A 14,985-nucleotide genomic window follows, 5' to 3' on the forward strand; every position below is an offset into this window, starting at 1 on the left:
CAGCAGGCTCACCTGTCTTTTTCTTGACATCCAAGGCAATCTTGAAACCCTCATCCATGAACTCGACAACTTGCACAAAGTCAGCTTCTTTGAACTGTCTCGAGGTCAGGGCTGGAGCACCTGACAGAGAAGAACACATCACTCAGGTTGAAATAGACTATGAACTATATACTTCCTTTTGTACTTTTCCAGTTTTACGTTTTTTAAATTCTTGTTCTTGCTTTTTTTCTGCTAATTTTGCCATATAGTTTTTTAAAAATTGTATAGACTTGGAGCTTCTTAAAAGGTCAGTAATTAATCTATACAGATTCGACTACACAAATACTAATGGCTGCCACAGTGCAGGACAAAAGAGAAAGTAATAAGTGCAGTGCATTGGATTACAGGTACGAAATATTGCCTTAAGATAATGCTAAAAATGAGGGAGTGTAGATGAGAAGCTCTTGAACTTCCTGAAAGATGATTAAAAAGCCAAACAAGTTTAATTAATCATGAACAGCTCAGTGCTTGTGGCTTAATTTGTGGCTGACTAATTTCCATATGCAGAACTACATTTTTAAAAAAGCAACACAGATTAATTGAAGAAGGTGGTGAATGTAAAATAAATCTGACAAAAAAAACTTTATAACATTGCTGGACAACTGATCGGTTTCTTTTAACATTCAAAATGAATATACAGGGAAGCGCATGGTTTCACAACACCCCTGGTGTGTGTTCGGCCAAACACAGTGTGATGTGAAGCTGCTTCTTACCTAGTCTGAGGCCACCAGGCGCCAGGGCGCTCTTGTCTCCAGGGCAGGTAGTCTTATTGGTGGAGATTGACGCAAGCTCAAGTAACCTCTCAGTCCGAGCCCCGTCAACACCCCTGGGCCGCAGGTCCACGAGGACCAGGTGGGTGTCGGTCCCACCTGGAATTTTTAATGAGGACAGAAGCATGTTGTTTTGTAGACACACAAACCTCGCTGTGAAGCATTTGATCACAGCACCTTGTCACACCAATGTATGAAACACAGATATTAGATTTAGCTTAAGAAGGAGTACTGCTTGACATTTTCTCCTCTTTTATGTGCTTATCTGATTCATGCTATTTATACATTTCACAACGCTGAAACCAAAAAAGCCAAATTAGATTTTGTTCATTTAATAAGATTTAAGTGTGAAGGAGACAAATAGATCATTTATTTAGATCCCCGTTAGCTTCCACAAGAGTAAATGCACATGTTCCTGGAATACAGGCCGTCAAAATTCACTTTTTTAAGCAGGACACGTAAAAGTCTAACCAATAATAGTGACAACCACCAAAGGTATTATAAATATCTTTATTCTAGACATAATAAACCAAAAAACCCACAATAATCCGAGCTGCTGGATGACTGTGTGAGGCAGTGTTTTGTTTTCCTTTTGTTTTCTTTCTTTTTTTTAAGTGAGGACTCACTAAATTGCTGATTTTGGGACATGAGTGGATAATTATGTGTTCAGAGTATCAATGGAAGTACCTGATAATGTTGCTTTCTTTAAAAACATGGATAAGTCATTACACAACCTGTCAGCTAGTTTACCTTGCCTGGGCTGCAGGATTTGCTCATTAGTTCACAAATTTGTTGGTTATGGACAAGATGACTTTTATACTGATGCTTTTTTATCTTGGTGCTCCTTACATCAACTATACAAAGGCAGCTCTCCACAGCACTTCATTTAATAGTTAAACATTATGAAAATCTATCAGAGTAGCCCATGTGCAACTGTGTGTAATTCTACTACTCTGGAATTATCATTTACAAGTTCATAATGTACAGAGTTCAATTTTCAAGATGGCTGACCATTAAAATAGAGAACTCTACAACATAAATCTCAAAAATCACCCCCAAAGAGAATGACAGTGAGGAGATTAATGGGATAGAGTAAATCACAGGCCAAGCGTGTTCTGGACTGCGTTTTCTTTTTTCTTTTTTTTGCTTGTTTGTTTTCTTAAGCACACATTATGTCTGAAGATTGCTGCTAATTAGACAACATTTAGGAACTGACAGCATTATTTATAACCTGTGGTGGAACAAGAACATTTTAGGCCTCTTCCCACTTTGGTAATGACGCTCTCCATTAGCTGAGACTATGGAAGGTAGTTGTACAGTGTACCTCCTAGTAATTAGATCGTATGAACTTATTCTAGCTTTGTACTGAGAAAATGCAACTGGGAGATGTTAACTAATTAGATTCCACTTCCAGTTTACAAAGGTTTTAAGAGTCATCCAAACGTTATAAGATACGATATTATTAGTCTCTGTGATAGTTTGTCACCTGAAGGGAACTTAATCAGGAAAGTCAGACAGGAATTGTCTTTAACAGTTGAAACTAAGTCAACCAACATTTGTATAGGGTTTGTAAAAGCACTGAATTTGTGTTTTACTGGTACGGTCTTCCACTCTTTCCAGTTATTTGGCTAAAACATTTACTAAGGGATTAAAGAAGGGTGTATGTACACACTGCAGAGTAAGCACAGGACAAGTCTGTATTTTTAGAGTATCAATTGAAGGCTATACATCAAAAAACAGCTGAGGCCAGCGTATTGGATTCAGTACAAGATTCAAGCATTTGCTCACAACCGCAAAGTGACCACTTTCATCTGATTTTATTTTCTTGACTGACAAGGCAGGCGCAGCGACATTAGCCTATTTGCACATCATGAATTTAAATGGATTTGTGCTTTTTTTCTTGCTGTGTAATTTGCATTTTGTTACAGGACATTTTATGTGAATTTTCAGTGTTAAATGCTCTGTGCTGAGTCTGTGACTTGGAAAATAAAGAATTGAGTAAATACACACTAGATTACCTGATACCAGAGTGTAGCCTTTGCTGAGAAGAGCTGCAGCCATAGCCTTGGCATTCTTTAGCACCTGGTCAACATACTCCTTAAACAGGGGAGACTGTGCCTGGACACACAGAACCAAAACCATACAGTAAGTTTATCATTTGGCTATCAAAAATAGATACAGACATCAAGAAACTGTATGATGTAACTGCATCATGTCTAGAGTTTTATTAACAAAAACTAATGTTATATGCATCTTGTGACAGAACAGATTACTTCCCCTCTGCTGACTGAAGTTTATGCAACATGTTCTTAAGGTTGTGCAGACCTGTCTGAGTGCCACTGCTACAGCACCAATGGCATGGTTATGAGGTCCACCCTGCAGGGAGGGGAAGACGGAAAAGTTGACCCTGTCCTCGAGGTCGTACATGATTTCCTTTCCCTTTTTGTCAACTGAGCGAACACCCTTCCGATAGAAGATGAGACCAGCCCTGGACAGAACAGAATCTTTTACTGATGAAGCACTTTTACTATTCTCTAAAAACCAAACCAGGTTTGCTTCTCAGTAATTTGATTTTTGTTCCCACCCGTGTCTCTTACAGTTTGACCTTACCTTGCTCCACGGAGGGACTTGTGCGTGGTGGAGGTGACCAGGTCAGCATGTTCAAAGGGCGAGGGGATGGCTTTGGCTGCCACCAGGCCACTAATATGAGCCATGTCAGCAAGCAGGTAGGCATTGATGTTGGTGCACAGCTGGAAGAAAAAGAGGCAGGATGAGGAAACAGTTATAAAATTAAGACCAACATGTATACACATGTGGCAGGAAAGTTCCAGTTTTTTTCAATACAAGATCAATATGACAAAGACCAAAGAATTGATTGTGGACTTTATGAGGATCAGGAAACATGTGACCCCTGTTTCAATACTGGAGGTCGATGTGATAATTGTGGAGAACTATAAATACCTGAGAGTACACACCGACAATAAATTGGATTGGGTTAAAAACACCACTGCGCTCTACAAGAAGGGCCAGAGTCGTCTGTATTTTCTGAGGCGGCTGACGTCTTTGAAGATCTGTCAGAAATGCTCAGAATTTTCTATGTCTGTTGTGGCTGCTGCCATCCTCTATGCTGTTGCATGGTGGGGCAGCAGGTTGAGGGTCGCAGATGCCAACAAATTCAATAAACTGATCTGAAAGGACAATAATGTTGTGGGGATGGAGCTGGACTCCCTTAAGGTGGTGTCGGAGAGCCGAATTTTGTTGAAAGTAAGGACAATGCTGGGCAATACCTCCCGCCCACTCATCTGTGCTGACCAGTCACAGGAGCAGTGTTAAGTGAGAGACTAAGATCACCCAAATGCACCACTGAAAGACACAGGGAATCAGTCTCACTTTACAACTCCTCCATCTAATACACAGTGCAATAGTTATACCCTTAATATTTGCACACCCTCTACTGTGAAAATAACAAAAATAACAAAGTTTTACCTAATAAAGTTTCACCTACTAACCGGAAGGTTGGTGGTTCGATCCCAGGTCTGCTCCAGTTGGGCAAGATACTAACCTCCATGTTTTCTACGATCAGAGTATGAATACTCCATTGGTGTATGAATGCGTGTGTGAATGTTACAAAGGAAGCACTTAGTAACTCGAAATTTAAACGCAAATTAATAGTAGGTTGGTCCTGTCAGAGAAGAGTGTTTTTTAGATGTGATATCAAAGGACCATGAGAGCACCATGATAGCAAAAACAATGTATGTGCCACTATGAAATATGACAGAAATATGTTGGGCTCTGTTCTAAATTTTTCGGACTCAGTGAAACACTTCTGAACTGCAGGAGAGGGAACCAAAGCTTTGGTACTGCCCTTGCATCTACTGCACATGTAGAGGCAATCTGCGCATGCCAAATACTGTATGCATTGGCTTTGGAAATAAACAAACATTCATTGCAGTAATGATCATAGTTATGCACGGTTGCTTTGGCAGTAGTTAAAGCAAAAAGTTGCCTGCCGTTAATACTTGTACCTCACATGTGTCTGACTCCTTTTATAATACTGCACTGTGAAATGGACACTCCGAATGCAACAACAGATACAGTGCTGGTCCCCCAAAAGGTTTCCAACCTTTCAGTTACTAAATCAATGTAATAGTCAATTTTAAATTTAAACAAGCTCTTGATTCGTGCCAGGTAAGTAAATCCCAAAAAGTTGATTCTGTTCATCTGGATGTAGCGTTTTCAGTGAGAGAAACATTAATCACTCATCCAAGGAGTCACTTGGATGAGTGATGAGCTATAACAGAAACAACAAAAACTGATTATGAAGTAGGAAAACCTTAAATTTATGGAATTCACATAGTAGTATATGCCCCGTTTTTGGGAAGGCACCATGAGATTGCTTTGTCTGTTCATATTCCCAAAGACCAGGCCCAAACAGCTGATAAGTTACACACCCACGCACATCTATGAAGTTAAAACTGGTCCAATTATTTCGTTTGAAACAACGTTCAAACACAGCCAATGTCCAAAGAACAACTTTGAAACACCTTCATAAAAGAAAACTAGGAGAAGATCTGGCATGTCTTATGCGAAATGTAGAGAAATTATGGGGCACTCAAGACTCTTGCACAATATAAGAGTTTAAAGAGTCTAAAGAATAAATCAAAATATTAAATTTCAACCTAACAAATAAAATGAAGGACATGCTCAAAAATCAAACCGAGGTCTGTAGAAGTAACGTCCCAGCAAACAACAGGCTAAATAAAAAATAAAGTTCTACCAGTCTCAGAAATAACCTTCACATGCGGTTTGGTATCTATGAAGAAGCTTGTGTGCTTGTATTATTTTCTGTATTGAATTTTCTTTTTAATTTGATCTATTTATTAGATTAGATTGAAATGGATGAGTGAAGAACTGCTTACTGAAAACAGTTTTGGCGATTTGCTGTGTAAAATGTCTGAATGGTCGAACTGACTGTAAAGTTTCATCCATGGATTTTACATTTTTTAAAATTGAACTTTTTATACTTTAATGAGTGAAATGTTTAAAACAAAAACTAACATAAAATGTGAAATTCCATTCAGTTTTATTTATACAGCCCAAATTAAACCAGTGGCCTCAATGCACACAAATCTATTTAATACTTCAATTTCTTGTCTCCATTTATTTATTTATACTATTTGTGCTTTATGTGTTCTAGTTCTAATGTACATATTAACCGGCATCTGTTTGTGGACAGCAGAGACAGAATTTCATTGTACAGAGAAATGCTTACTTTGTACACGACAATAAACGCTTTGAATCTTGAATGTTTATATTATTAGGCAAAGACCCTACAATAATACTGAGAAAATCATCTATAGCTAACTATCCAAGTCCTTTTTTAAGACAATTTCCTTAAGCATTAATAAAGTATCCTGAATCGGGTGCAGTTCCCTGTGCTTCACAAAGACTTTAAATTAAAATCACTGAGCCTCCAGGATTAGCCTGAAAACTATGAGGTGAAAATACCTTCTCTTTTCCATCTGGATTAGATTTGCAGTGTAAGGTTTTTGGCCTTTCTTAGACACTGTCCCCTGCTTTAAGGTGACACAGTCCTGAGTTCAGAAAAAAAGTTCAAAAGAGAGCCGAAGCTATGATGTCCCATCTGGACAAGCCTCTGTTCCACTAGCTTCTGTTACTTAGCGAAATCTTACTTAGCATTTCTTTCATGGGCCTTTTTTTTTTTGGGGGGGGGGGGGGGGGGGGGGGGGGGGTGTCTTCCTGGGGTTTACTTTTTATGTTTTGGAACAAATCAGTGCTCACCATGTTTAAAAATTGTAAACACTTATGATTTGCTCTTATGATAAGCTCACTGCAGCTCCTTTCAATTAATATTTTTAAATTCCTACTGATCTCTGCCATCTGTAAAGTTCTCTGCTCACAGTGCTCAGTTGGACTTTACTGCAGACATATTAAATATGACCCCTAAACTCACCATGGACTCTGCCAGGCGGTTACGTCTTTTCCAAAAATAAGTGATTTAATGAAGACACCCAAGCCCTGATAAAGCTCAAACTTAGCACTTCAGCTTTAGTGAGTTTTTGACACTGCTCAAATATAGATAAATTACATTGTGTATGCATATAAAATGTTTTTCAGATACAATGTCTTGGCACTACATTTACATTTACCCCCCCACAGTTAAGATTTGAGGACTAACTCCATCTGTTAACGGTACCCATGTTCTCTAAGGAAAGACATTTCAAATGAGAGCTGGTGTAATTACATCCTTCAGCAGTCTTCAGAGGCCTGAAATATTATAACGCAATTCAATAAATCCTTGCTGTCTCTTGCCAGCATTTATTGAAAAAGGCACAAACAATAAATAGCTCGCTAACATGCAAATGACTCGCTGGCGAATGATCAGAGCAGTAAACAATCTTTTTAGTGCTCCAATTAATATGCATTATCGTGACAATCTCTCTTCCTCTCATATCTGAACTGGATCTGCACGTTTATTAGATTAAAAGGAAAGAGGGTAAAGAACACAAGAGGGTGAAGCGCGGCAGTTGATGAATACCGATAGTAAAAGAAAAAAAAAAAAAACACACAAAAAATGAACAACTCTACAATCTAGGTAGCTCACCCCCGCCTAAAATGTGAAGTCTGCCTAACAGATTCGGCCATAAAACAGAGAACAGTTGCACAGAGACATGCCAGGGGGAAAATATGGCCCCTCTTCAGGCCTAGTGGCAAAGTAGTTATGGTGCTTAATAAAAACACAGCTCTGTAATGGTGGGACACTCCATCTGATGGTACTAGCTAAAGTGGAGCTCTGCAACAAAGGGAAACAGTCATGGAGTGAATGAAGTGAATCAGCGGGTGGGTATAACAAAACAGATAAAGGGGCCTCTTGTGCACCGTCAAAGAGAACAGTGAAGTGTGTGGTTAAAAGTTGCTACTGAGTACTTGTGACTCAGTGTGAGTTGAGTAGTCAACAGAAGAAGAAAGCAGCTGTGTGTAAAGTGTGTAATGACCCTGAAATTAGTGTGTTTGGAAAATGTTGAAGCTTCAAAGTGAATGCTCTTTATTTAGAGCAGACGAGTCTCCATTTCTGTCGGACGAAATTAGCAAAGACACGGTTTGAAGTAATGCTGGCGAGATGTGACCTGTCGGTATGGGAAGCTGGTGTGTTTGGCATTACAATGCAAAGAACGGAAAAAGACGGGGTGAACATGGGGTGAGCTGTGAATGCAGAGAGTTCTCCGTGCACCTTCTTGATGCGGGCATAGTCAATGAGCCGGGCATAGGCACTGGTGCCAGCGATGATGAGCTTGGGCCGGAACAGCTTGGCCGTCATCTCCATCTGGTCGTAGTCTATAAGTCCTGTTGCAATCTGCAGAAAGGGAGACAGATTGAGGAAACAGAGAAGATAAAGGAAGAGTGTGAAAGAATAAAGAGAAAGTGGAAGAAGAATGTGAGAATATTAGAGGGAATGTAAGGGTCAGGAGAAAAAAGGAATATGTAAAGATCAAAAAACTGTCAGATATCTGAGTATCAAGAGCAAACATATCTACACGGAAGAGAGATTTTTTCCATTTGAAGCTCATTCGAAGCAGCTGTATTTGAAGTACTTTGGCTACCTTAAAAGGGGAAGGAATTTATCTAAAGGAGGCATTTATACCTATCATATCATGGAAGAAGATGGAGCAATTGCAGTAATGCACCCCTACTTATCCTAATTTAACCATTCAGGGACCTGCTATGCTGGTGCAATGAACCTGAACAGATTCAGGTTGGTTTCGAGACTCTCTCTGCCCCCTTTTATTAAAATGAACAATGTAAGAAACACATTAGACAATCCATTTTTTCCAGTAAATGCAATTTGAAGTCACATGAAATGGAGCCAGGCTCACCCTGTCCAGTGACCGATATGTCTGATGCCTCATAGTGAAGTTTTGCCCCTCTAGTCCACCTTTAAGCGTCAGAAAAGAGAAGCAGTGAAAGACACCAGAATGCAGCCGAAAAACAAAGTGAGGGACAAAAACAATGGTGAATAAGGCAGACAGAGACACGAAAAAGAAGAGAGAAAAGGAGGAAGGAAAGCTTTATTTAGACAGCCTGATAATCTCCCATCTCCAGAGCACATCTATGGATGCCCCCTCACTCCATCAACCTGCTCATTGTGAAGACAGAGCCAGTAGTGCTGGCCAGCTTGTCGATTTCCCATTATCTTTCTCACAGAGGGGTCCTGCTTGCCCATACATCAGCAGGTCTGGACACACAGACTCTCATGACCATCCATCAGCTGCTACCAATACTGCAACTATGACCCCAGAAATAAAATATTCTACACTAAATATAGTCGAGTGATCAAAACTTTATGTTAATTTTAAAAAATCACTTGTTAAATCTGATGCAACCTAACTTAACAGATGCTGGTGCAGGTGGAAAATACTTTGAATGTGTTACAAGTATAGCAGTAAGACTACATGGTCGCCGTATATTGACTATAAACTTGCGAACTGCCCTGTGTCAGCAAACAGCTGCCAGCAAGTGTCTGTTGCGTTTAAGTTTTGTGAAGTTAGACACTAAATCCCTAGCCACACTGCCTCATGTCTTCCCTCTGGGGCAGGGAAACAAACAGGATTTTCTAAAAGGCTATTATTGTCTTTACATTTCTTGCTGTTGTTTTGTGTTTCTTTCAATGAATAAGTTAATGATTTTAAACAAAAAGAGTAACACTGTAAAAAGATTCAAATATAGTTTAGTTATCCCAGGTGTTCACATTTGATGAACACAAGCTGACCAACACTGTCAGCATAACTGCCAATATTATGACAGCAATCTAAGACATGGCTTATTGCTCAGTATACATTTACTGTAATGTGGCAGTAGTCATTATTACATTATTATTTTTAAGTTTAAATTCTATTATAAGAAGAACTAGCAAAAAAGCTGCGTGTGTCGGCCTTGTGCAATGTGTTTACATCTAACTCTAACATACTGAAAGCTTGACTGTCTTAACATTTGCTGGCTTATTGGCTTTTGGAAGACTTCTCACACTGACATTCGTAAGACATCAAAAATACATCAGTATATCTCCCAGTTTTCATACTCTACCTCCAAAAAGCGAATCGTACTACACTGGTATAAATAGTAGGGCTGTGCGATATGATCAAAATGTCATATCCCGATATGACATTTCTTATCCCAATAACAATATATATCACAAAATAGTGCATTTTCTGTAAATTCTGTGAATCTCGGGGAACTCGACTTGTGTGAAGCGTTTTCAGCTGGGCGTCGTGTACCTGGAGTCGAGTGTTTTGACTGATGCATTAAACTATACATTTTTAGACATAACTTGTACTGGCTGTCATTTTCTTTGTATTTATTACACGGTGTGCTGTGGGGAAAAGCCTGTTCTAATGTTTGAGTCTAAGGTGTATTTTGAACACCTGATGGCTCTTTTTTGCTTCTCATCCGTTAACTCTCTCCATACTCGTTCACGTGATTCTTGCGTAGGTGGTTGAAGAGGTTTGCCTGCTCTGTGTTTTCTGGTCCGTGTCAGACTTTTCATAACCAAACCCTGTCCATGCTACAGAGGTAGCCCCTCGTTTAGGAATAAGGTCCTCGATTTGTTTTGACTGGTCCTTCTGTTTGGAGCTACCTGGTTCTGCCTCATCTTCACTGGCCATGTTGGCATTCTCTGTGCCCGCATCCACGTGGTGACTGTAAGCACCATTTATAGTTACCTTGTGTTTTTATTTCAGGTAATTTGTTTGACGCATATTCTGAAATCTGATGTTTGAGAATAATGTATATCATTTCAGTGTATTTTGAAAAGTTGAGCTTTATTGTGAAAGGTTTATGTAGAAAATAAACAAGCAGACGGCGGAACCACACAATGATTTTACCGTTGCTAATGAAAGTACGTGTAAAAACAGTCGCTTGTCCGTCCATAGTGTGGTTATTTTAAATCGCCACTACAGTGACCATCAAAACGATGAAAAAATATTGCCGTAAACAGCTTATTTTGCGACACCACAAAACAAACGATAGCATAATATGAAACGATGTTTTCATATCCGATATGTATATTCATATCATCCCATATGTATCATCCTATCAAACAGCCCTAATCAACAGGTGTCAGTAGATATTAGTAGAAGGTTTTTCTACTTACATTTAGCTTGTAAGGCATTGTCTCAAAGTAGATTGAGGTTGCAGAGATTCTTTTCACATCAGACATGTAGCCGTGAGACAGACTGGAGTGAGAAAAAACAATATATACATAAAGAATAAAACATGGAAGTTCAAAGACTCTGTTTGTAAACCTTTTCACAAAATTTTATTCAATATGAATATCAGATTTGTAGGAAACTAAAACAGGGCAGTAACACACTACAGTTGACCAACAACTTGGGTGGCTTTAAAAGTGTGTGGATGAAGAAAAAACAGGACCAACAATGAAAATAAAGCAACAGTGAATACTAACTGTCCACCATCAGATACGTCCAGGCCCATGATACGATCGTGGGGATTGAGTACAGCGGTGAAAGTGGCAAAGTTGGCAGGAGAGCCAGAGTACAGTTCGACGTTGACGCCCCACAGAGCTGGATCCAGGTCAAAGGCCTCCAGAGCTCGCTTCTGACAGAGCAGCTCAATTTGGTCAACCACTCCTCCTCCACCATGAGACCTGTAATGGAAAATTTGTTTCAATTCATCTAATGTCCGTGTACTATTGGTATGTCATTGTGACTTCCTGGTACAAAGACGAGTGCTTGAGGATGGGAAAAGAACTAAGTGCAAGCTGAGTTCACATGCATGACATGCGATGTTCCCTCTAAGCTGCGCACGTGCGCAATTGCGCACTGCTGACACGGTCTCTGTGCACAGAAAATCTTCGTTGCGCACAAAAAAAATCTAACCTGAATTGAAATTAAAATTAAAATTTCAACAATTCTGTTTTGCAGTGTTAGTCAGTGAGTGACTGGCTGCTCCTGTATGGGATTAGAACGATGCCACCTTATCCCATAGTCCAGCCAATGATGCGATTCACATTCGTATATACGCAGCTAATCAACGTGGTTGACAGGCTATGACAGCGTCCTTGTGTGCCGACACCGGTGTTTTACCTGGCAAAGCGGCGTGGCTGATGTGGAGTGAAGCCACGTTAATGACAACGTGTACAACCATTGGAGATGTGAGCAGGACAGACGGAACAATTGATGGAAAAAGTGTGGACTTTATACCAGTTTTTAAATTGTGTTGATCGGCCACGTAAAACCAGAGTTATGATAAAAATATATGAAATGCTTGGTTTTCTTCCTGAATACTATTGTTGTTTATATTTACTGCGGGAAGAAACGTTCTATAAGAAAAAACGCTCTGCCTGTGAGCAAAAACAAAACCAAAAACACCCCCACCCTTTCCTATTGGTCGAAAAAAGTACAGCCTGCAGGCTGATGTTCTCCTTTATCTCATAGTGGAAAGAAATAATTTTTGGAGTGGCACTCCAAAAATATTTGTATTGCATTAAATTTGATGCAGAACAGCTGATTGTTCTGTAAATAGTTTGAAATGTTTATTAAAAAAAAACGCCTTGGCTGCATTTAAAAAAAAAATAGCTGCAAAAAACTTTGTTTGCCAAACTGAGATACTTTTTTTAAAAAGTAACTATATAATTAATTGTCCAACATTGGTCATTATATACTGTATTTTGCAGTCAGAGAGTTACAGGACTCTCTCCCAGACCACAGACTCATAATACAAGTCAGAGCTTTATAAAAAAAAAGAAAAAAGAAGAAAGATATGTTTTCAAAATTGGAATTCAAGTTATTTTTACTCCCAATAGTGTTAACAAACTACACAGGTCAATGACTACATTTTTGTTTTACATTTTCATTGTAAGTGGGCTAAAGCAGTTAATTAAAAGTAGTCTAACATAAATATAAATGCTGTAATTTGATTATCTTAATAAACCATGTAACTTGGATGGATTCAATGCTGGTGGGACCACAGTGCACACGTCTGATGTCGCTCACAGTGGTCCAAGGGACCGCTCAGGGAGTTTGTGTGTTCGCTCAGACACATGGAAAATTAGAGGGAACATTGATGACATGCTTTATCTGTATTCACTATGTCGTTGGTCCCTTAAACCAGGGATAGTTCATTTTTGGCCAGCAGAACAATGCCGTGAACACAACGGACAAGCCAGTGTGGTGAACTGCTGTTAACTGCATTCCATGCAAATACAAAATGAAATTATCATTCATCAGATTAGCTATACCAGTCTGTTCAGTCCATTAAATCTATTTTTGTTACAGCCAGCCCCTGATGGGAACTGCCTATATAGCCAACAGCAATCACCAGCTACTTGCCATCTATTTGTCTGTTGCTAGGGATTGAGCAGGTAGGACATATTGGTAAAAACCAACACTATGACAGGTATACATTATGGACACAAATGTTCTCCATAGTCTAGAGTCATCAGTACAAGCAAACCCTCTAAGTAAAGCACTAATTTTGCATTGTCATTTGGTACATCGCTGTAAAACTGTTTAGACTACGGCCCCTTTAACATATTTTCACACATTTTCCACAAACAGTAAATTTAGTCAAGAAAGATCTACACCAACCTAGACCCAAAACTTCCACAGCAGATGTGAGGCATCTCTGGTGAAAATCAAACCTTTTCAGTGGAATTACAGATGAAGGTGCAACAGATGGCTACTTTACAAACCACTCATTCAATGAGATCATCCTTTTGTTACATTACATTAAAAGTGGGAGAAAAAAACAACAGATGAGTGGGATGTCGGGAGGGAAAAAAACAAAAATTAAAAACACAGTCAGTGGGAGAGAGATTTGTGGTAGGATTGTATTCCAGGAATCAAAGGCATCAAATGAGATGAATTTCAAAACATGTCATCTTTCTGGTTGCTGCTGATAAATGCGACTTATCTGAAGGAAATAACAGAACTAAACTGAAAATAGAAAACATGCAACTATCAGCCCGGCACTAAATTCTTCAAATATAACCCCTCAGGAATTTTCTTTGGAAAGGCAGAGGCTGTGGATTATGTACCTGGTAAGAAATTACTATCATGGGTAAACAAGACTACACAGTATAGATCGGTGTGTGTTTGTGCACGTCTGTAACAAATATCCTCAAGCACAGAATATTAATAGTGAAAACAAACAGAGGTGTGGCTGAATAAAAACGTACTTTATGACAGGGTTGCGTGAATATTTGTTGGTAAGACAGGAGCCGAGAACTTCCTGAGCTGCTCGGCTGCAGAAATTCTGCAATGAGAACACACAGGCGGACACACACAGATCAATGGCACGAGTAGACAGAAGGGACAAGGACAGCAAATTAAAGTCTGTTAAGTGATAGTGAGAAATCCCCCTCCGGCAAGAGGCAATCATTACAGTATTGAACCTCTGGACTTCCATAGACTAACACTCTGCACTTTCCAATGATTATCCCCTTGCAGCTGGAGGATACAAGATAATGCAATAAATGTTTCTACACATGCTGAATTACATCAGGATCGTTGAGACGCACTGAGAAACAAATTTTAGTCATTATTGTTAGAGGAAAAAAAGCATACTGTTTCCTTTGTATCTTTTCAGTTTGCTCAAGATTAAATTTATTGGCTGGACTCATTGACTGATGATGTTAGTAGATGCATTCCTTTGCCTTTTTTTAAATCTGCAATTACTGCAATACAGTAGAGCTTGACCAAAATCTTAAAATCTGAGTGATGCAGCCCCGACTGTGTAACATGTCTCTCTTGTATATCGTCACACTGGTCAGTAACAGCATCTGACATAAAATGAACACAGACAAATAAAGTCTGAATGCTGCCTCTCTGAATGGGGTGGTGGTCGTGGTGTGTTGTTATGCAAATGCTTCACCTGTGAGCCAAGAGGAGATCAAGGCAGATAACAGCTCCAGTAACAGCTTTCTACTGCATCCGTCTGTCATGCCAACTACTGTGCATATATTAGAAAGGAAACGCATTTGCTTCTTAGTGTCAGTGTGTGTGTGTGTGTGTGTGTGTGTGTGCAAAACTGTACGTCTTCTCATCGGAGGAATGTCTGTCTGAGCTGTACTGTGATGTGACTTGCAGAGTGAGCTGGGGAGGAGGCAGAATGAAGACATCAGCTTTATCTCACACTAGAG

At 39.4% G+C, this 14,985-nt stretch overlaps 1 protein-coding gene and 1 long non-coding RNA gene across 2 annotated transcripts in view; one reads left to right on the plus strand and one right to left on the minus strand.

Moving 5' to 3' along the window:
* LOC146670534 (uncharacterized) overlaps nt 1-14,985 on the plus strand; it is a 213,049-nt gene that overhangs the window by 136,015 nt on the left and 62,049 nt on the right. The gene's annotated exons all lie outside the window — the stretch shown is intronic.
* shmt2 (serine hydroxymethyltransferase 2 (mitochondrial)) overlaps nt 1-14,985 on the minus strand; it is a 29,482-nt gene that overhangs the window by 1,374 nt on the left and 13,123 nt on the right. The window contains exons 3-11 of the mRNA XM_085407507.1: nt 14,023-14,099; nt 11,290-11,490; nt 10,978-11,059; nt 8,062-8,184; nt 3,420-3,559; nt 3,135-3,297; nt 2,828-2,927; nt 753-908; nt 13-120 (exon numbers count right to left, since the gene is read on the minus strand). Of these exons, the coding sequence (XP_085263633.1) occupies nt 13-120; nt 753-908; nt 2,828-2,927; nt 3,135-3,297; nt 3,420-3,559; nt 8,062-8,184; nt 10,978-11,059; nt 11,290-11,490; nt 14,023-14,099 (1,150 nt within the window). The remainder of the gene's footprint in view (nt 1-12; nt 121-752; nt 909-2,827; nt 2,928-3,134; nt 3,298-3,419; nt 3,560-8,061; nt 8,185-10,977; nt 11,060-11,289; nt 11,491-14,022; nt 14,100-14,985) is intronic.

The sequence above is a fragment of the Rhamphochromis longiceps genome, linkage group LG5, assembly GCF_057381845.1.
Source record: "Rhamphochromis longiceps isolate RC_006_pf linkage group LG5, R_longiceps_female_GT1.1, whole genome shotgun sequence".
NCBI classification, from domain to species: Eukaryota; Metazoa; Chordata; class Actinopteri; order Cichliformes; family Cichlidae; genus Rhamphochromis; species Rhamphochromis longiceps.